Here is a 23,039-nt window from a genome sequence, read left to right as displayed (position 1 = left end):
TCTCATACATTTAGCACTTCCAGACTGCTGTGATCAGCAGACCGTAGTTGAGAGGACCTTTGGTTTTAAGTTCAAAAAGTTCTATTTTATTAACCTATTTTTGCACCCGGTAGCGTCTATTCATCTTCCAAGACATATTTATAGGCGTATTGTGGGGATAGAGATGACTTTTGGTCCGATCGTTGACTACATTTCAACAATATACATCAAGTAATTGGTAGGCTTTACTTGTCACAACTGACTTAATTATCAGTTTCAGTTCCAGAAATTAAATATCATCTTTATTTGTACATTTAGAAAGGAGCTGGACAGATTTTTAAATTGCAATCATTCCAATATCAGTTAATGCAATGGCAAAGGACAGTTGGACGCAATATTTGGAAGGGCATTATATTTGTCATATGTGATATATTATGTCATGCATTTGCTTTCCTTGTAGCAATAATATGTTTGAGTCATTGGATGGACTTTGATTGCTCTTAATTCCCATATCTCAGGGTTTCCCACAGTGTATTATAAGCCTGGCGGACCACCAGGCTTTACTTGTGCCCCCACCAGGCTTACCATTGTTTAATCATTTTACTTATTTTTTAATTATTGCCTATTTTTAACACTTTATAGTTGGTTTTCAGATATCAATCCTTCAATCATCCAATAACACATAACTATCGAGTGATATTTTCACATTCTTTTTGTCAACTTTAAGTATTTTTTTAAATCTAAAAACATGGCTGAACAACTGGATGACTGGCCAGCGCCATGAGCACCGGACTTAGCAGGTTTTCTAGGGGAAACAGTGTAGCTCATGTTTATTTAAAGTGCCTATGATGCTAAAAATCACTGAGATGGTTGGGTCTTTGTACAAGATCGTGTAACATATTCTCCTTCATCTGCTTAATTATGTTTTACTGAAAACTGGTTTAGCTTTCAATCTTTCAATCTTCTGAGGTCAAGGCAGGTACAAATTGAAACAAAGTATGTAATGTAATGAAAGATGGAATAAAAATGTTAGTAACAAGTGCAAAATGTCACCTATATGACATTTTGAGAGTTTGAGAGTTAACTTTTCCATTGGTCAAACACACAGCATGATGCAGGCTAAGATACTGAACCAGTGAGTTCTCTACATAAGACCACTTTGACAGGAAACCCATTGTTTCCACATAAAGCAAAAAACTGCAGAAAAAAACAAACATTTTGTGCTGCAAGTTCAACTTTGAGACGCAACAAGAAACAAAGATTGGGATAATGTTGCCAAAAACACGAATGTCTCACATTTATTTCAACTTAGTTCTGCGTCAGGAAGACTCACTAAGCTTTTTTATGTCAGTAATGTCTAAATAAGAAGTAAGTCTAGGCAGATATGCAAAAGATTTTATCCAAGATAAATGTGTGGTTTATTTGTGCTGCGCAAAACAGAGAGAGAGCAAGGCTTCCATATGGAAGTCTGAACAACGTACTGTAAGGTTGCTCAACTTTATTCCTGCCCAGCTCTAAACCTCTATCTTTCATGAAACATGCTGCATTTAAACATTTTTCGGTTCCCTTGAATCAGCTAGAGATTCTACATCCTGTCAACTATAAACATGGAGTCTGCTGGTACGCTGAGGCTTACCGTTCTATTCTCCCACTGCAGGGTGGACAGAAAATTATTCTTAGACAACAGAAATATTCTAAAATTTGGGTGTTTGAGGTGGAAATATTAGGGATTTCAAAGAGAGACTGATACTCAGGACAAATGAGAACTCACCAGCCTGCTCCTCGGGCGTCACGCAGCTGTTTCGGTCCACAGCCAGCGTCCAGGGGGGAGAACAAATGCAGTAGTATGCACCCACTGTGTTCACACATAAGCCATTCTTACAGTTCCCTGGGTTGTCGCACTCATTGACATCTGCACAACAAAGTTAGGAGTTCAAAGTTATCTCAGAAGAAGCCAGACAAAAAGCCGGTTTCAGCCGTGGAAAGGAAAATGCTACCCACCAGCAACTGTTGGCATCACACACTTCTTCCTGCTGGAGTCGGGGATCCAGGGCCGGTCACAGATGCAATAAAAGCCCCCGTCAGTATTGACACACCGACCATTGGTGCAAAGAGACTCATCGTGGCATTCATTGACATCTGAGTGCAAATATGAAGACATGAAATAAGAACCAATCTGGTGTAGAGAGTCCAGAAAGTCCTACATGCAGAAAGTATTCACAATTTCATGACGCTACATACCAATGCACTCCAGAAGGTTGCTGTCATAGTAAAACCCTTGTTGACAGTAGCACTCATAACCTCGCAGCGTGTTTTCACAACGACCCCTTTTGCAGATTTCCTCAGCAAACAGAGTACACTCATCAATATCTGCAGACAACAAACAAAAAGATTGACATTCTGCAGCAGATTTGATCTCTTTGCAGTTAAAAAAAAACATCTTAGGATGCAGAATTAGCTTACATGAGCGAGAATGGCCTGGTTGTAAACGCAGTAAATGAATCTTGTTTTCTTTCGTTGACCATTACATACTGATTAAAGTTATTTGCACAATGTAAGTTTTAAAAAATGACAATCAAAAGTTAAAAGAACTACAGAGATCTAAGAATCTCTAAAAAAAAAATTATATATATTTTCTACATGTTGAGACTTGCATGTAGCCAATTCCTTCTGTGAAAGAGCGAGAAAGAGCAATACTTTCAGCTGAAAAAAGGAAGGACAGACAGAGTTCTTCAAAGTGTCTGCGTTATCCTTGTAAAGATTTAACATCTGTCATGGAAAGAGCTTTATTCGGAAATGGCGACAGCCTTTTAGAAAGCCTGAAGTCTTAACTGTCTTTCAGTAATGCTCGCCTTGCTAACTGTGCTTGCAGCCACAGCTACAAGAACAGTTTGTAGCCAAGATCTTTTTTATTCTAAATATTAAATACAAACTGAATTGTTACCTTAAATTTGTACAGTTAGTGAAGTTTACACATTGTATTATGTAATGACTTAAATGAACACACCGTGGTAGGCGGGCAGGCTGTACTGGAGTCTTTGTTCACTGTAGAAACCTTGTCCATGTGGACAAAGGAAGTGGAACTCTGCTACATTGGAGGAAAAAAGAGTTTTGAAAGAAAAACTTTTAACAGGATTATGAAAGTAAATGGTCGTTCTTCTATTTGCTTCCTCTAGAGTGTTCAATGGTACCCGAGTGGGAGACTGGGCAGGGATGGATCTCGCAGTGATCTCCCCATCCCACACCGATGGAGCAGCAGCACTCCTGCTTGCTGACGTTGATGGCCAGGACGCTGTCGCAGAACACCGTGTCATCGAGGTTCAGGTAACACTCCTTCTTCTCATCCGTCAGGATTCGAACTGCTGCAAGTACAAATGTGAAGTTTAAAACAGATAATTATTAGGTATCTGTAAAAATGATGCTAAAAAGTCTTTTGGGATTTAGAAAGTTTCGATGTTCTGTTCACTAGATGAATGTGGGTCATCTAGAATGAGGGAGGACGTACCTTCGCAGCTGTGTCTGTCCTCTGAGAGGGCGTAGCCGTGATTGCAGACACACACATATGAGCCGGGTCTGTTCTCACAGGAGCCGTAGGGCTGGCAGAGGTTCCTGTCTGCAGCGCATTCGTCTATGTCTGAAAGGGAAATCACAAAGCTTGTACTGAGTATTAGAATTTCAGTCCTAATGTTGCAAAATTTACTAAAACAATTCCAGAAATGGAGCACGAAAATTAAAATCTCTAAAATTCAGAACTCAGCATCAGCAATCACTCAGCTTATGCAATTCATCATAAATAAAGGAAAATGGATACAAAAAAATCCAAATGTTGACATCCTTTCAGAAGGAGATACAGACCTTGGCATTCCCTGCCTCCGACCAGTTTGAAACCCTTCTGGCACTCACAGTGGTACGAGCCCATGCTGTTGATGCACCAACCCCTCAGGCAGCTCGACGGCCTCTCACACTCATTAATGTCTGAAAGGACAGCAGAGGAAAATCTTTACTTACATTTCTACACCAGTTCATGTCTCTGAATCCTTTGCAGCAACTGAATCTCAAAACTCCTGTTTTATTTCAGAGAGAAAACACTGAAATACGTGAAATTGTACATTTAGAAATATCAGTCTCCTAGAATGCAAAGGCCCAATTTCAAGCCTAGTTTTGTTTAGCTGTAAAACATAGTAATTTGCATCTAAAAAAATGACTCGTTTCATGTAGTAAGTACACAAGAAGTGAAGTTTAGTTAAAGAGAAACTCTAGTGGAGGTGGAGAAATAAAGAAAAGTTGTAAATTAATACATTTTATTCTGATGTATTCTTTTATTTTCATATCAGAAAAAGTTGTTTGGAGCATTTTTTTTTTAGCTAATAAGCATGATATTGACAAGTACAAATATTTGCTGCTTTAGATTTTAGGTTGCTGGATAATTTCACATAAATTTTTAAGAATCCAGATTTTCTTATGCTTTTCATTGGTTGACAGCTGGGATTATTCATGGATCTTAATAGGTGTCAATCTATAATAACGCCTTAAATAACGCCTGAAAGTTTATCACCCAACAGTTTAAAGTCCTTATGAAGAAATGCCAGAGTAACAATGAGAAGAGTTTGAGTGAATCGAAACCTGGAAATCTTTTTGATTCTGTAAAAACACAAACCAAGAAAAAACATCCTGTTTTTGTAAAAAAATAAAATAAAATAAAAAAAATCAGGTGGCGATCAACCTCTTAAAGCAGGAAGTAAAACTTTTGTATAAAAAGCTTTTTCCGATATTTAACAGAGTAATGCAGTGTTGCCCAACCTCCACCTGTTGCTGTGTACAGTTGGTCAGCTGGGTGAAGGAAAGCTGCTTTACTTATCCCTCATTAATTAAAGAAAAAATAAGAGAAAATATTTCCATTAGAGCCAAGAAACCAAGATCTTTCTGTTGTTGGAAGCGATTCTGGAAGTCATTTATGCTACAGCAGTATATTGTGCAACATTGCTAATATTATATTATTTATTATTTATTTATATTTATTTATTTATATTATTATATTGTTTACTTGTTGACATAAACAAAAACAATTAATCATGGTACATATATTTTATCAAAAATTTTGTGCAAACACCACAATAACCTGATTTATGCTTGAGAATGTCATCTTGCCCATGCCTAGTTGATGCGAATAAAACAAAACCAAAGTTATTTTGGTGTCATTTGCACCTTCACAGTGGCTGCCCTCCTGTGTGCGCTGGTATCCTGGGTAGCAGTGGCACTTGAAGGAGCCTTCTGTGTTGATGCAGCGGCCATAAGCACACAGTCGAACGTCCGCACACTCGTCAATGTCTACAAGCAAGCATTTTGTCTTTGTAAATGAAATGGTTTAAACCGGAGGAATGTGTTTTCTAATTTAAAAAATACCTCATTGTTTGCAGAAGTCATGTTTTCTACTTACCACTGCAGCTTTTGCTGTCTGCAGAGTGAAGGAACCCCTCGTTGCAGAGGCATCGGTAAGTACCAGGGAGGTTCTCACAGCGCCCGTTGGGACAGATACCAGGCTTCTGACACTCGTTAATGTCTGCAGAAAATGTCAAACATGGGAGTTTAATGTATTCCTTTTTATCACTACAGCAGCAATGTGCCTTAGAAATAGAAATCTTCATAATTTCCACAGCAAAAACACAATCTTACCATTTATTTCTGGTATCTAGTGCAAGAATCTTTGTGTACTTGAAATAAGAGAACACTAACTTATTAGTAACTTTTCAGCAAGATATAGGAGCTTGTTTTAAGTCAAAAATTCCTTTATAGTGATTGAAATGTAACAGTAACTAGCACTTTTTAACAATATTAAGAAATGACTGATTTAAAATAAGCTCTTATACCTTCCTAAATAATTTGTTTTGTCTTATTTCAAGTGCTCTGAGATACCTGCGCTAGAAACTAGACCAGAAATACTTGGTAAGAATTTTTGCATTGTTAATCCACATTTTCTCCATCTCCTTACCTGACAACTGCATCTACTCTGCCTCTCAGACAGTTTTCACACAAGAATCATGTGATATTTGAAATGAAAATAAACAGACACTCACCATAGCATGTGCCAGCATGGGCCTCATATCCAGGTAAACATGGCACGCACTCATACGAGCCCGGTGTGTTTTCACACTGCTCATTAAGACAAACATCCGGACTCAAACACTCGTTAATGTCTGGAAAAAGACCAGATTTATGCTTCTTATTTCAGGATGAACAGAGGGATTATTACCTAAATTGTTAGATGGCTTGCATCGCCATCCATAATGTCAAAGTGAAACTGTTTGTACCTTCACAGGCTGGATAACGGTGGGACTTGCTCCTAAAGCCGATTTGACACTCGCATTTATAAGAGCCAGGCAGGTTGACACAGTGGCCCCCGACACCACAGATATCTGGTTTATGGCATTCATTTACATCTGTTCAACAACACAAATGTCACAGTGAGATGTGACAGCATACAGAGGAGAAAAAACTAAACAAAACACAGAACCGCTTTGGATTTTTACCTATGCACTTCAGTCGCCCGTGCTGCACCATGTGTTTATAACCCGGGCGACACTGGCACTTGTAGGCTCCCTCTGTGTTGACGCAGCGGCCTCTGCCGTGGCCGCACGGCTCCACGTCACATTCATTATCATCTGAAAAAGGAAAGAACGCGAAGTCAGTGTGAAATGTGATCAAGAAATTAATAAAAGTAGTGCTGAATATTCAAAACAATTAGTGAAAAACTGCAACCTCAGAGCAGATTTTGTCTGAACGGTGAGTTTGATAAGGAGCACATCTCTGCTTTTTTCAAAGATTGCGTTCACATCTCAGCAGAAGAATTAGGGCACCAATAATAAAAATGCTAAGGCTATCTGAGGTCTGCACCGACTTGCAGGTACCTGCCTGGCCCCCACACAGATTTGTCTTTCATCCACAATCTAATTCCTAAAGGATTTAAATAAAACCACAAATAAAAATAATAAGCAAGTCTCCACAGGAAAACTCATTAACCTGGCATAACGATAAAATAGTGAAAGTCATGTCTGCGTGTCTCTGCTTGTGCTTAGGTATTAAGTTTGATGACATTTATTAACAGGTGGTGAAGTTAAATATATTTCTTGCTCTAAATTCCATGATTCTCAAATAAATAACCACATAATTATAGGTGATTTTAAGCAATATAATGTGCTAAATTTCTACCAGCAGACGACTTACTTAAAATCTTTATTGTATTAGGTGCAGTGAGAGTTTGTATATTTTTTTACTATCATAAAACCTGGTCTAAAACCATGATCCCAGAACCAGTTTAATGTCTAAATATGCACTGGTTTTGCTAGTAAGAAGATTTGAGAGAAGATTCACTTTTTGTCCAAAATGTAATTTTTCTGCAACCCAATACTTTCCCCCTTTTTTTTGTCAGGAACAGCAAGAAAAAATGAATTAAATTTTGCGTCTCTTACCCTCACAGATGTTCCTCTGCAGGTTAAGACGGTAGCCGGGGAAACAGTGACAGATGTGTCCGTTCGGGCTGTTCTCACACTTCCCATGACCACAAATGCTTCTGCTTTGCCCACACTTATCTGTCTCCACTTCAAGAATAGAGAAAAGAGAACATTGGTGTCAATTCAGTACATCTATGTGTGTATATACAGTGCAGTGCAGAAACATGAATTACACTTTGCTTACATTCTTATGCCCTGATCAAGGAGTTGTACATATTTTTACTCCACTCATTGTGTCTGTCTATGACAATATGTTGCAGTGACATTAGAAACAGAAAAACTGAAAGGCAAAAGGAAGTGCGATGTCTAACTCTGAACACCACCAGGAAGTCCTGCCTCTTAGAAATAGTACAATAATCCAGCATAGATTGTTAGCGAGTGAAAAGCTTACATTAAAAAAAGAAAAACTTTTACACTACTTCACAATCATGCTCTGCCACAAAAAATTCCCAATAATTACATTGATGTTTGTGGTTGTAAGAGGCCTAAAAGTGGAAAAGTTCAACAGACATAATTATATCTTATTGATATTTTCTCTTTCACATAATTTGAAATTAAGAGACGCCACTGAAAATTTAAGTAGTCGCCTATGAATGAGAGGAAATCACACAAATTAGATCAGATTAGAGTGATCATTGGCATTGGCTTATCTTTTGGGGATAGTTTCTTCCTATGGAAATAAATCAGTGTTAATAAATTTATTTTAAATGTTTAGCAAAAATGAGAACTGTAGTTGTGGCAGCTTTCCATCCACACAATGTGAACGAAGCCGTCAGGCTGGTTCATGCTTCGTGTTTGATGTCACATCACATGCACAGTGACCAAAAGCATCAGCTAACTACAACAGACATGCAGAAAAATTAGCTTTGTGTTAAACGTCGGGTTTTGGAAATGTGAGGTTAAAAAAAACAAAACAAAAAACCCCCACAAGAGTTATCATTAATGGTATTTACTGCAAGCAGGAAGTCAACATGTCATCTGTGAGAGACGGAGGCGAAGCTCGCCATGGCTACCGCCTCTCACTCTGGGTGGGTTTGCGGAGTGCTGGATTTCCCAGTTTTCAGGCGCGTGAAACATGAACCAGCTTGTATTGAGAAGAGAATAAATAAATAAGAAACGACTCTGATGCTGGATTGGTGTTAAACTCACATTTACCTTTAGGGTCTATTTCGAAGGGGTCATTGCCTGGGGGGATTCGGACGATTGGCGGAGGAGTGGGTTTAACAACTGTGGATCCAACAGAGGAGAAATGAACCAGCAACTATGACATGTTGATCTTTGGTCTTTGTGCTTCACAGAAGCAACATTTCTTTGCAATTTTCTGTCAGTTAGCAGCAAGAAAGAAACATTCCCCTCATTGTGGCAGCTAATGGTACATTTAGTAACTCAAGACATTCAAACGTTACTTGCAGCACGTCTACTTTTCTTTGTGAAAGGGGGAGCGTTTACCAGGCACTCGCGGTCGGGTGGTGCTGACAGAAGTCTGCTGCACCATGGTCGGCTCCGGGGGCTTCTCCTAATCACAGGAGTGGGAAAATATTTCATGCCAGCAAAAGAAAAAGCTACATCTACCAATAGAAATGAACTCTTACCGTCACAAGTGGCGCTGAAAGGAAAAGTGGTAGAGTGAGATTAAAATAATGGATAACAGGATTAAAGGCTTACAAAGCAGAGAACTTGAAATACTTCCATTATGGGCAGGAACATAATATTGACACTGGCCTTTTAATTACACTTTTGTTTAGGATGGGATGATGACCATACATCTTTAATGTCTGTGATGTTCCTGGCAATAATTTAGCTGGATATTTAACCACACTTCTTTCTAGAAGGTGTAGATTTTTAAGTTTTACATTTTTAGAAGACTCCACTGATTTCAGGCACGGTAAGGCCACAACTACTTGAACCTGTTCTGAAAGCACTCGTCATGTCTGTCACCGTCCTGTTTAACGATTATAAAACAAAAGTTTCCTTCTAGGTTGTCAGAATCTCATTGGATGGATATTTGAAGTTTGCTTTCCTGTGAACAGCGTCTCTGGAGTTGGAGCAGTTTCCAGTTCAAGGCAGGCATAGGCCTTGATGGTTTCTGAAGTGTTCGACATAATTCTTAACTTTTGTCTTCCTTGTCTGACAGTTTGAGTCAAAGACGTAAAACTTTGAAATTGTGACGTGTTAAAACTGGTCAATGATTCCAAGAACACATCAGAACATTTTTATTGATAAACCAAACTAAAATGAACCTTCTGGAAAGTTTTTATCTTCATCTCATTGAATTTTTGTGTGTTAAAATTAGAAATTGGCTTCCATGTCAGAAAAGGAAACACTTTAAATAAGCTCTGCCAATTCTACTTAGAAAAGTGGTTGAATGTCCGGCCAGAAGTAAAGCAGAAGCTAGTCGATGGCTTTGAAAAGAAAGTACCTTCATATTTGAACCTACTTGTGTAATTATGATCATCATACATTTAAAACAACACATGCAATTTGTGTTTGACACTAAATTATTCCACCCAAGAAACCGAACAGCTCAAATAAATCACAAAGAGCAACCTCAACATAAAACTCCTTCCTGTGACTGTATGAAAACTTCTGACGAGCAGAATGAGAATTTATGCAAGTTCAAACACTCACGATGGAAGATGATGGGAGGCAAGGCCACAGTTTCTGTTATACTTTGGAGATGGTATCCTTTCCCAGCAGGGCAAATCTTATTAAAGGCCACTAAATACAGCATGAGCAAAGACACAAAGTTTAATTGTTATTTTATTGTGTACAATTATGTTGATAAGACATTTATCTCTAGAAAGAGTCTACTATTTATTTACACAAAAATAAACATTGTGAAACCACATCTGGACATACAGCTGTGAGGGAAGGTTAATCCACATGAATATATCTCTAAATATCAGAGAATTTAAAGACAAAATGTTGAATTTTAGTTGAATGCAAGCCAAGAAAGCCTTTATTTATCTGGCAATATCCAAAATGGAAAAATATACCCAAATGGAAACTGATGACACTGGAAGCTTTGACTCATCTTGTTTAGAGAAATGAAATTTTTATTTTTGGAAAAAAAAAAAACCCAACAAAAAACCCATAACGTGTTTAGTTAAAAAAAAAAAAAAAAACGGCATGCATGCAATAGATACAACTTTCATTTTTCCAACAGAGAAATACAATATTTTTTTCAATGAGCTGTAAAACAACCAGTAAGATGATAAACTTTCAGAATAGTACGTTTTTAAGGCGTTATTATCGATTGACACCCATTAAGATCCATAAATAATCCCAACTGCAAACCAATGGAAAGCATAAGAAAATCTGAATTCTTAAAAATTTATGTGAAACCTAAAAATCCAAAGCAGCAAATATTTGTACTTGTCAATATCATTTGAAGCTCAAGTAAAAATGCAATAGATTATTTAGAACTCAGAGTAAAAAAAATAAAAATAATCTAACTTCTTTTACAAAGCAACAGGAGTCATGAAATGTGGAGGGAATTAAGCTTCATCTCTGGATGAGCTGAAAGTTTTCAGTGAACATTATTGCTAAGGCGACTGACTCACCTGTGCCCACCTGAGGACATCTCTCACATTTGTGGCCCCAGGCTTTGCCCACCGTGCAGCAGCACATCTCCTGGGTGATCTGGTTCACCAGAGGATGCTCGCAGCCCCTGGCGTCGGACGCCAACAGGAAGCACTGCGCCTGCTCCGGCGGAGACTCTGACACATGATGCGTTCCGGTTAAAACAGAAATAAGGGAGCAATTTTGCTTACTTTAATCTCTTCCTACAAAGCTCTGCTCTCACATCTTCATTGCTTACATATAAGTTCAGCTCATTCCTTGAAAACAGTTTCTTGCAGTCAGATTTTATGTCTCTTGCACAAATATTAGTTGCTCGTGTTCGAGCTCTCACCTCTGCTCTGCTTGATAATCTAGTATGAATTGTATCAGCACAAAGGGAGCAGTGACACTCAAGTCACATTGTGTTGAAATCTTATCAACAGAATGCAAAGATGTGTGCTCAAAAAATAACATAATCTCTATAGAAGTTGTTAAAGCACAAGTGTAACATTTAAACAGGAGCAGAAGATATTAGAGACATTAAATCTTGCTATTGTTGTTTTAATGTTTGTGCATCACTTTGTGGTTTTATTGTTTGTGATAGCCACAATATGAATAACTTTTACTTACTCACAAGTCTCATTATGCTCAGCAAAATGCCTTAATGTGCGGAGCATATTGTCAGAAAGCCTCTCTTTTTTTAGCATCAGAGAGGAGTTTCGAGCAAGAGCAACTCATATATTTGAGTAAAAATAAGGATTTTGCATCAATACAGAAAATGTATAATTATATATTTTGTTATTTGAAAGAAAATAAAACTAACACAGAAATTCGGCCTCAGTAGTTTGAAGAGATATGATGTTATTTCTTACCAACACATCGATTTCTCTCCAAAACAAAGCCAGATTTACAGGAACACTTGAAGCTGCCCAACGTATTTAGACAGTCTCCGTTCTGACAGACTCCCTGCAGGGTGCACTCGTTGATGTCTTCACAGTCAGGAGGAGGGAAGTGAAAATAAAAAGGTTACGCCAATTTCTGCAAGAGATCTGGAAAATGACACGGCTCATGTTTCGAGTTGTTACCTTGACAGTGAGTGCTGTTGAATCGCTTGTAGCCTTGTGGACAGGTCGAGCCGTATTCTTCCACAATGGTGTGTTTGACTGATGCATCTGCGGAAGGGCGAGACAGGAGATCCAAAAAATTTGTTTCTACATCTTACAAAACTCCTGGGTGTGAAAAAAAAGCTTTCAAGATTTCAAATATGAACAAAACATTTAAACTGAAATATTTCAAGATAAACAACAGCATGGATTCAGGCTTGTACGAAATCTATGTTCTTTGCCACGCAGAGATACTCTTATAACATTTCACTGGTGCAAACAAATCCAAAACCAACGTCTGTGTTTAAATGAGTAACAAAACTCCTTTGCTTTTGATTCTTTCAGAGGCTTGTGGAGGCCTGCTGGCTGACTGAAGGCTGAAATGACAAAAAATTAATTCACTTAATACTTATTCAACTCTGTCCCTGAGTTTAGGAAGCCACATGATACCTTTCATTTGTTCTCTGGTTTTTTCTGCATGCAACACCTCTCCAAAGTTAATACTGCAAAGAAAATGTTTCTGTGCATAGTCAGAACTGACTTTTAGCTGCAATATTTTTAGTGCAATTTTATCTTATATTTCAATTTTATGTAATAGCAAACTTTTTATTGTTTTGGCATGCCTTTTTTAAAACTCGGCTTCCATTAAGCCCAGAGAAGTCTGAGCTTCCAGGTGAATAAAAAAGCTACAGCAGCTTTTTTAGACATTAGCGTCCAAAAATAGCTGCATGCCAACAGCAGCTTTTTCAAACCTAGAAGGCAGCATGATGTAGAGTCTGAAAAAGAAACTGGAAAATTACTTTTTGTTCTTTCAGTTCCTTTAGTTGAAGCAGTTTCAAAAGTACTCCCCCTACAGGTATGATATCAGCCTTTAGAAAAACACTTAGTATTTACACTTATTCATAATCTAACTTTAAAAATGAGCAGGACTCATTTGATTTAATCCCTCTTTACTCTGAAAATAGTAATGAAAATCTAGCTTTTATATCTATGTGTATGAGGTGGAAAAAAATAGTGATGTCAGTGTCATGGTGAGGGACGCTTGTCTCAATCAGGAAGAGAGAAGTTGGTCTGGAAAGAAATTAAGACTTGGGGAGAAATTCACCTTCCGACAGCCAGAGCTCCAAAAGAATGGTTCAAATCAGACAACCTTCATGTTAGAATGGCCCAGTCAAAGTCCAGACATAAAATCAAATTAGCAAAACTTTAAAATTTACATAAAAAAAATGTTAAAACAAGAATGTTTTGGAGAGGCTCTGTGAAAAAACAGCAGCAACTTTGCAAACAAAAAGTTTTACATCTCTCTGAAGAAGGAAATAAACTTTGTGACTTCTCGATTGGATCTTCTTGATTTATTTTAGAAAGAAAATGAGTGTGGTTGAGCGGTTTCTATACTGGATGCTTGTTTTGTTACCACATTCATCCTCAGACATCATTTTCGAAAACTACGTCTTTATGTGGTAAGCTATCTTTTCCCTTTGTTTTGCTTTTTATTTTGTTCCTTTCAAATATAAGTTTTATTCAAGCCTGTGACCAAAATAAAGTGCTTTTTCTTTTTACTGGTATTGCTGAGCGAGAATATTTCTTTCTATACGGGAGTGAAATATTTGAGGCAGTTTTATTACAGAGCTGTGGGAACACTGCACATTGTGGAATAAGAGAATAAGAAAACAAAAGACGGCAAGGTCATGGCTATTTTTACTGAAAAGAAGGAGGAGGGGTTCAACGACGTGCACATGAGTCACAAAAGTGACAGCAGTGTGTGCAGGAGTCGAGTCATCTGCAGCGCCAACCAGACTCACGGTGTCAGGTTCTCGTCAAAGCCCGTATTGTCTGAGCCAGCACCGAGAGACGGAATAATGGCGGAGTGGAAAACGTGAGCGGCCAAGATTTTCCTGAAATCTAATCCCCAGCAGGATGATGACAGTGAGCAGGCGCAGAGGAATGAGCTGAAGTAGAGGCCTTTCCCCCACAAAATGTATTTGTTTCTGTCTCACTGTCTGTGTGCGATTCCCATAACTTCCTCTGTTTTCTCGTCCCTTTTGTTTTCAGCGCCATATGCTATGTTTACAGCGGGAACCGCATATTTACATACAGTCTAAGAACAGACACGCTTTTCTTTCACTGTCTGTTTTTGGCCAGATAGGATTACAAAAAAATATTTCGACCGCTAAATCACTGAACTATAAGAGAGGGATTGTTTTAGTTCATTTTACTTACTTTTATACTTTTAATGTCAGAGAAAGACTTGGAGAAACTCCTGTTCATTTATAAATTGTAGAGTGCAAGAATCACACATGGAGAACTAAGATTTAGCTTAGTTTCTACTTACCAACCCAGACCAACTGGAGCACTTTAAAGTGTTTATTTTTCTTTCTTTTAGTTTTGTCGTTTTGTTTGTATTTCCTTCTAATCCATGTAAAGCACTTTGAGCTGCCTTGTTGCTGAAAGTGTGCGATGCAAATAAGATTACTGTACCTTACTTTAAAGACGATTTTTATCGCTTTAATCAAATTCGGAATTTTAAATACAAAAACGACAAAATTTTTTAAACAGGTGGCTTCGAAAGCTGCTGATAAGTTACTTCACCACATGTGAGTCAAATTAGGGTAAAGCTGTGGCTGTATTTCAAGGCAACACCTCAAGCAACAGAGCATCATGTCTCAAAAACAGAGAAGGTTTTGGTGTGAAATGTGTGAATCAAAACCTAAAAAACAAAAACAGATCTTGCACAGATGTTGGCTGGAGTTGGTGATATGCGGTCGTTGTCCTGAGTGGATACATTTGGAGGAACAGGAAGGAAGCTTGAAGCCTGTGAAAACCATCACAACTATGAAATAAATATAGAGATTGCAGGATTCCAGACCAGAAGTCAATCAGAAAGATGTAGGAATTGGGGGGGGGAATCGATCTTAGAAATGAACAGTTGTTTATTTTGGAGGCAGAGTTGCAAAGCAAGTTAGCATGCAAACCTAATTGTGTTGCACCACTTCTGTCAGGAGTCATCCTGTGGTGAAAAGCTTAAAACATTTCACTCATGTCTCTGTTTTTTTGCTAATTGAAGCTCGAACAATCCCTAAATAAATTTAGTTTCTTTCATATATATATATATATATAAAAAATGCCCTGAATGCCATTTTGGTCTTAGTTTCAACTACATAGACACTTTACTGTTTGCTTAGCAGCTTGTGAAGCATTTGCATTTTTTTAATGAATCATTATTTTATATCTGAAGAACATTTTCCACAGTTTCTGATTTCGCCGGAATATCTTATTAAAAACGTGCAGTGTTAGATCTGAACTTAAGTACAGTATTAAAATTAAAAATAGGAGTTTATGACATCTGAAAAGCTGGAATGGGAACAATAAAATTTATTTTATAGCCAGAATTACTCACTTGGTAATTTGGGGCACTGGTAGCACTTGTTCTGCCCCCAGGAGTTCCCCACACTGCCACAGCAGTCCTCCTGATTGGTCAGGACGGGAAGCGGCGTGCTGTTGCACTGAAACGATTAAGAATCCCATCAGCGGGTGTGACGTGTAATATTTTACAGTGGTGACCACGGCACGGGTTTTTATACACACGGCTTGTTTGGGTGTTGTCTCCTGAAAGCAGCGGCCCTTCGGTTTGTGTCTCGGTGGGAAGGGCCGCATTGCTATTTTGTGAGGAGGTTTGGAGTCCGTTTGGTCGTGAGGCTGAATGATGACCGAGGTGTCTGGTGTGTGGTGAACACGAACGTTAATCTGCACTGAAAACAGAGAAAAGGAGCAGACCGGGTGAAAATGAGACAAACAGCAAAAGCATTTCTTATGGTTCTTCACCTTTTGTTAAGTCGCAACAACCAATGTATTTCATATAGAGCTGCACTGAACCCCATTGAAAACCTCCTGGTTATTCCACCAAATATTTATCTCTGAATCCGTCCAGAGTTAAAGCATTAGTATTGTTGTTTCTAAATGAATACAAACTTGTTTTCTTTCCCTTATTTGAGGTCCGAAAGCACTGCATCTCCATTTCTCATTTTCTGTGAATAAATACCAATTTTTTGTTTGAAATTTTAGCACCATGTTGTCAGTAGTTCACAGAATAAAAGAACAATATTCATTTTATTGAAACATAAACCTATGAAAAGTACAATCCACATGTACTTACCCTTATCAGTGTTTATTATTCAATTTACAGAAATCCAACATTTAATTGATGTGCTCCAGGGTTTCCTCCAGTGTATTATAAGCCTGGCGGGACACCAGGCTTTACTTGGGCCCCCACCAGGCTAAGCATTTCTTTTTTATTTTAGTTTTTTTAAATGTTTGAATTTTTAAGGTGTTATAGTTGGTATTCAAGCATTAATCTTTCAAAATAACATTTAATTATCAAGTGATATTTTCAAATTTCCCGTCAGCTTTGAACATTTTTTAACTCAAAAACACGACGGGCCGCTGGATGAACGACCGTCCCATCAAACAACAACCAGGCTTTGCAAGTTTTCTGGGGGAAACCCTCCATTCTGTTAGAAAACAATTTGCTTTTTCTCCTAAAACCTTTTTTGGATAAAATATATTAAACAGAAATGAACTGATAATGTCACAAAAACGTAATCAATTTAGTCAGAAGATTGAGTATCTCTAAATTCAATTTGAATTAAAACCTGACCCGATTGAGAAAAAATGGACGTCATTTTTGGATTCAGCGGCACAAAATAGTCCTAATTCAGTTTAAGAAACAAACTTCCAAAACTTTGTTTTTGAAATCCAGTGTTATTTATCATGACAAATTAAACCCAAATAGGTTGAAGTGAGGAATAATTACCTTCTGATGAGTGGTGCCCCACTTGTGACAGGGGCAGGGTGAAAACGGAGTGTGTTTGTGTCATCTGGGTGCGCCCCATGGCCGTGTGCTCCACCAGCTTTTGGCCGTCTGGCTTCAGGGAGGCAGGGTAAACGGGCTGCCTGTTGCCGTGTGCCGCCTGCGCTTGCTGTAGTGGAAATTGGCAGAGTCGGCCCGTGAAGCCAGGCGGGCAGAGGCAGTGGTTCCTGGAACTGCACACCCCTCCATTCATGCACGTCAGAGGACACACGACTGCAGGGAGAAAGAGAAGAATCAATGCAGGCATTACTTAGTATGGGATTTACACACTAACCATTCAGCTTAACAAAATGGATGCCTCGTATATTGTAGAGTACGGACATATATCAAGCAGGCAGACAAAGCAAAAAACTGGAATATGTAGGACCATATTCTCTTTGAACTGTAACGCCATAAAAACCAAATCAGCTTGACGAACTGAAAGGTCCCTGAAAAGCAAGTGAGAGAGCAGGTAAAGGCATCGATCTGTGTAACGGCTTCATTCTGACATATGGGAAAGATCTGGAGATCCGTGGGAAACCTGCTGGCTCCAGAGCGATTCAAAGCATATATGCTGTGTACTGCTGTTTCACTGAGTTTTTTTCCATTGTGTTTTTCCAAGAGCAGGGCGTTTGAACCTTCAACTACAGAGGGCTTGGAGAACAGTGAAAGCTAAAGAGCTAAAGAGAAAAGCAGTGATGTAAAGTAAAAAGGAAGATTTCACATGCAGATTGAACTACGTGATACTACAAGTAATGATTTTGTGAATTGGACAAATAAATCTGCTGCGGTGGATTTACTTCCACTCTGATTTAACCAGCTTATATAGCAAATCAAACCAAGCAACTTTAAATTTAAAAAAATGCATCCGCCCATGTAAGAAATAAACCTATTATGTCAAAAGAAACTCAACATGAAGTAAGTTAAAAGATCTCAAAAGCAACAGATCGCGAATGTTGGAAATTAATGTTGAAGATCCAGCAGAAATGGAGACGACTGAACTGGGTAATCCTTCCCTGAAGTGGCAAGAGTAATAAAATTACTTGAAGAGCAAATCCATGACTCATTTAGGTCACAAAAGAACCCATGACAACACTGCAGACCTCAGTTGTTTTAGAAAAGGTCAGAGCTCAGAATCCAACAATGAAAAAAACACTGCTCTCTAAAAAGAAAACAGGCTTTTATTACATTTACCACGTAACATGTTGAGGCTCTTAAGATCTTAAACAAGGATATTTTGCTTATTTAAATCAAACCAAATTTCTCGTCAGTTCTCATGTGGATACGTTTTTTTTTCCTCTCTTGCAAACCTTGACTATTTTTTGTACTTTTACACTTATAGTGGAAACGTGATTAAAAAGACAAACACAAATGTTTTCTCAAGAGTCATGGCAAGAACAAGGTTCTCCTTAAAACTTCAACAAATTCATTCTAACCTATTTAGGGATGCATCATATTTTTGAAGTTTTTTTTATCTATACATGTTGCAAATTGTAAAAGCCATTTTAACTGCTTCAAGATGAAAATCAAGATACAAGTATTAATGTAAATAAAAAAAGATCCCATATTGTAAAAGTAAGACATTTAGTTTCTGGAAATCTGTAGTGTCTTAATTTCAGCTCTACGATTTTCATTTCTTTATTTTCATTCAGATAAGAAAACCCCAAAAACAAATTTTCTTTCTTTATGCTGGAGTGTGCCAAAGCAAAAAACAATTACAAAATCTGCTCTACCTTCTGTGCAGTGCAGCAGGTCATTTTGACCAAAAGTACAGGACTGAAGTTACTTTATGTAATCTGAGTGTTTCAAACAGTGTGGATCTATCTAGTGGTGAATTACAGAACTATACATAAAACGTAGTTGATTTTCCCCTAAATGCATGCATTACAGCTCATTTAAATGTGAATAAAGTCCCTCATCCAGGCTAAGAGAGGTATTTCTTTGCATTCGGTTTAATAATCAGAGGAATGCACACGTTTAGTGCAAGCAAGTAACTTGGTGAATTTCCCCACTTCTTTCTTCCCTAGTTTATTTAATTCTGCTTCTTGTGTCACAAAATAAATTAAAATCAAAATGCATATTTAGCTTTTCTACTTTGCCAGTTTTTCTCTTTTTTTCCCCTCCCACTTTTTCGTCTAAAACTATAAAAAGATCTTTTTAATAAATACAGTCAAACTCAACTTGTGTATTCATTAAACAATCAAACATAGAGGAGCAAAAGAAGTGAGGACACAAAAGGAGAGGAGGAGAGCTCTTTCTGCTTGTGAGCCAAGTGTGCACACATGTAAGCAATTAGGCGAGAACTGCCGAGGAGTCTGGGCTGCAGCATAATTAGGGGACTGAATCACTTTAAACATGGCAGGGACATCCTCACATGGTGAAATTCAGGCAGAAAAAAGAAAAAAATTACTGAAAACAACCAGCTGCCAAAGAGGAATAGCTCAGATCTGAACACAAGATGGATAATTCAGAAGCAGCCTCTCATTGCCTGTAGTTCAGTGTCACAGGGCCCTTTAACCACAGCAACTGCGCGCAGGCAACAACACGCAGAGTAAAGAGAGAGAGAGAGAGAGAGAGAGAGAGAGAGACAGAGAACGAAAAGAGCACCGCAGACTGAAACCTGCCAGCTCAACCCTGTCAGACTTCCTCCGGTTTCCACGGATCGGACTCCGTCTCGGCCCTGGATTCAGAGCAGGAGGAAATTGGGAAAGATGCGGGGGCCGAAAAGTGAGATCGCAGACACACACGCAGAGAGAAGCAGCAAAGAGAAGCAGCACCTCTTTTCCAACTGTCATTATTACACAATCTAAACCAGCAGAGATGGAGGAGATGACAAACTGCAGACAGGGTCTGGTCTGAGGCTCCGTCTGGCTGGGAAAGTGTCTGCGTAAGACCGGGAGCTCTCATCTACACTGATGAACACAAGGAAGAGCCGAGGCATCATGTTTCATACTCAGGCTTACAATTTGCTGTGGAACGAGAATGGGGGTCCCATGAATGAGGGCTTCAATGCAAGACCAGTGGAAAAGAAACCACACCACTGATAACAGAAATGATAGACTTCAGGTAAATCTACGCTGCAGTAATAAGTGTAATAACTGCGCTGCAAGCTGTCAGTCAGCTGTGTATGAGGGCTTGGAGATGGATTTGGTTTCTTTGAGGTCTTTCCAGTACAAGCAGCCATGGCATGGCTTCAAGACGATCACACTCCATTACTCTTTACTCCTGTTAAATCTATTCTGAGTCAAACGTTTTCAACCAGCTACATGTTTACTGATGCAGAACAACTGTCTTATTTTTGTAAGAAATTATTATTCAATCAGATTCTCGTGCAGTCCAATATGTCATCTAGATATGTCCTCTACATCAACCAGGGACATTTATTTAGTTTGAAAAAATTGAAAATGTTTAAATACAGAGTTACAATTTAATGAGCAGAAATCTTCTCGTCATTTGCTTCTTTGTTTTTCTTTTTTATATGAACAAAGTACATACCGACTAAGAACAGCATGGGAGAAAAAGAAGGAAAACAACAAAAAAGTTATAATAAAAAAACAAGCATGCATACCAGTATCTACAAATGAATTATTTAGAGCATGGCAGAGAGAAAAACAAAACAGGAAACACAAATAAGCGCAAAAAAGCACCAGTTGATTTTCCAATAGAAACTTTTATATCTAATAAAAATATACGTCTTAAAACAAATGAGAAATTTAATTGCATTTATTAATTTAATTGCTTCCAATGTTTTGTAAGTGCTTTATACTGACAAAGATTTATTTATTTTAAAGGATAAAAGAGTTGGAACTCCTAAAAGCTCAAAGATTTCTTAGAATCAAGTAAAAAATTCAGATCAAATTGTTTCATTGTGCCAACAATTCAAAACGTGCCGCCACGTTTTGAATTGTTGATTCAAAACATGACGGATCAGCAGATGGATCCATGTCCAAAGATTATTTCAGAAAGATGTTTTCATCTCCAGTCCAAGCTTGAATAACAGGTGACCCCACGGCTGCACCTGATGCCTCAATCACATTCTTTGCTTTCTATAAAGAGTTTTTTTTATTATGTCTGCTTGTATCCAGAGCCACACGAGGATTCAGTAACTTGCAGTAAATTCTCGTTCCACTTCTGGCCTTGTTATCTGATCCTGAGTCGCCCCGACTGCGCGCAGGCTAATGTTTTTGGCAGATCGTGCGTGTTAGTGGGCGTGCTTGTCTGCGTGTGCTATTAAGTGTAGGGTGTTTCGTCTCCTGAAGAGCCGCTGCGGTTAGCTGACTGCAACCACACTGTACAGTGCGAAAGAGCAGAAAGCCTTAAAGCTGAGATCTGAAGGTTTTCACTGTGAAAATAAAATCATCACCCTGGAGTTCATTAGTAAAATTTACAATCCCTGAGTCACTTGTGGACTTTCCTCGCTTATAAGTTCTGGGATTTCTGTTTTTGTGCCACACCTTCGCATTTGCAGATCTAACACATTCCTGAGTCTAGAGGTGGTATGTTATTAAGGAAAAAAAAAAATCAAACGTGCTTAAGAGTTATGAGGTGGTCTACATAAATGTGAGGCAGGACCCGGGTCGCCTGGCGGGGGCAGGAGGAAGGACTTGTGGTTGTAAAGCCATTGAGTTATAATGAGCAATATTTTCCACGTGTATTAGTCGTAGAAAACGGGAGTCTTCTGGTAACAGTTCCATCTTTAGTTATGTACTGTCTGCTCCAAAGAGACGTGCAAACAGTCCTAAATAATTTACTTCTTACATTTCAATGTGCCTAAAAGCTCCAGTGTTTAACATTATTTGTCCCCTAACATATTTGTTTTTCATGTGCAGAACATATTGTACTTTATATTTAGAAAAAATACAAAACTGAGAGCTACTATGCAGTATATTAATTGCTCTTTTACAAAATATGACTTCAGTTAAACTTAAAAGGAGTCAAAGTTGACCATATAGTTGGCTGTAAGGTCTGATTTAATGTACAGTTCCAGTTCGTCGGTACGATCCGAGACTCAGGAAGTGCGTAACTTTCCCAGAGAGGAGTTATTCAGAAAGTAGTATGAAGCAAACTGGATAAAAAGACAGAAAGAAAGGCAGTCTGTTTGTCTTCGAGCTTTATCAGCATCACTTCTCCTAACATAATGAGAGCCGTTCCTTAAAATGCCAGATCTGCCCGTAAGTGCTGAAGGATGGAGAGAATACAGATCTGTCTATTTAGGGGTAAAAATGATGGCGTAAAGAAACATAAAGCGTTTGGGAGGAATGCAAAACGAAAAGTGAAATGTTGTCTCAAGTGGGATAATTGTGATTTTCCTGTGAGAAAAAATGTATTTTGCATTCCTTAGCCGTTAAGTAAGCAAAGCTGATGCATGTGGCAGGACACACATACACCAGCACAAAGTCCTACCAAAGCATTGTGTGCAGAAAGAAAAAAAATGTTTTAAATGAAAACCTGCTTTTGTATTTAGCTCCCTTTATTTTGATGTCCCTTAATAAAATCCAGTGCAGCGAAATGCCTCCAGAGGTCATCTAGTTTGTAAACAGAGTCCACATGGTGCAGTTTAATCTCAGTATAAATCCAGATGTTCTGTGACGGTTTGTTAGAGAACATTAATGAATAAAAAAACAACATAAAAACCAAGGAACACAGCAGACAGGTCAGGGAGAAAATTGTGGAGATGTTTAAAGTAGAATTAGGTTATTGAAAATAAATAAAAAAAATTTACTGACTGGGAAGGAGAAGGACCCATTTCACAAGTCTGATCTAAATAAGATAAACTTCCAATAAAATATATTGAAGTATTTGAATGCAACTAAAAGGCCCATGAAAACACGATAAAGTGAAATCGAGAAGTAAAGTGCAGAAGCTGCCGCTAAAAATGAAACCGTGTGCGTTTGATGGCAAAAAATAAACGACTGGACCCAAATCCCTGAGGGTTGCCGTTTGATTTCCCTGTGAAAGCGCCTACCCACGCTCCAGTCTGTCTGGAGATGATGCATCGCAGCCCCCACTCCACTCCCTCGTCATATTGTCCTCTTACCCACA

General features: G+C 38.4%; 1 protein-coding gene across 3 annotated transcripts in view; it reads right to left on the bottom strand.

Moving 5' to 3' along the window:
• The window catches only part of ltbp3 (latent transforming growth factor beta binding protein 3), a 42,003-nt gene that overhangs the window by 6,000 nt on the left and 12,964 nt on the right, over positions 1-23,039 (bottom strand). For 2 of the 3 annotated variants that reach the window (XM_055043725.1, XM_055043723.1), the window contains exons 2-24: positions 16,962-17,231; positions 15,737-15,900; positions 15,549-15,654; positions 12,134-12,220; positions 11,921-12,037; positions 11,051-11,206; positions 10,116-10,205; positions 9,080-9,093; positions 8,937-9,003; positions 8,643-8,714; positions 7,446-7,574; positions 6,507-6,638; positions 6,288-6,416; positions 6,054-6,173; positions 5,417-5,539; positions 5,185-5,307; positions 3,835-3,954; positions 3,485-3,613; positions 3,171-3,341; positions 2,987-3,067; positions 2,221-2,349; positions 1,981-2,118; positions 1,751-1,891 (exon numbers count right to left, since the gene is read on the bottom strand). In XM_055043725.1, the coding sequence (XP_054899700.1) occupies positions 1,751-1,891; positions 1,981-2,118; positions 2,221-2,349; positions 2,987-3,067; positions 3,171-3,341; positions 3,485-3,613; positions 3,835-3,954; positions 5,185-5,307; positions 5,417-5,539; positions 6,054-6,173; positions 6,288-6,416; positions 6,507-6,638; positions 7,446-7,574; positions 8,643-8,714; positions 8,937-9,003; positions 9,080-9,093; positions 10,116-10,205; positions 11,051-11,206; positions 11,921-12,037; positions 12,134-12,220; positions 15,549-15,654; positions 15,737-15,900; positions 16,962-17,231 (2,808 nt within the window). The remainder of the gene's footprint in view (positions 1-1,750; positions 1,892-1,980; positions 2,119-2,220; positions 2,350-2,986; positions 3,068-3,170; positions 3,342-3,484; positions 3,614-3,834; positions 3,955-5,184; positions 5,308-5,416; positions 5,540-6,053; positions 6,174-6,287; positions 6,417-6,506; positions 6,639-7,445; positions 7,575-8,642; positions 8,715-8,936; positions 9,004-9,079; positions 9,094-10,115; positions 10,206-11,050; positions 11,207-11,920; positions 12,038-12,133; positions 12,221-15,548; positions 15,655-15,736; positions 15,901-16,961; positions 17,232-23,039) is intronic. The other variant, XM_055043724.1, reaches the window with a different exon arrangement.

This window comes from Poeciliopsis prolifica, unplaced genomic scaffold (assembly GCF_027474105.1).
Source record: "Poeciliopsis prolifica strain line A6 unplaced genomic scaffold, Auburn_PproV2 SCAFFOLD019, whole genome shotgun sequence".
NCBI lineage: Eukaryota > Metazoa > Chordata > Actinopteri > Cyprinodontiformes > Poeciliidae > Poeciliopsis > Poeciliopsis prolifica.
Note: the sequence above shows the minus strand (reverse complement) of the source record. Positions and strands in the feature narration are given on the sequence as shown.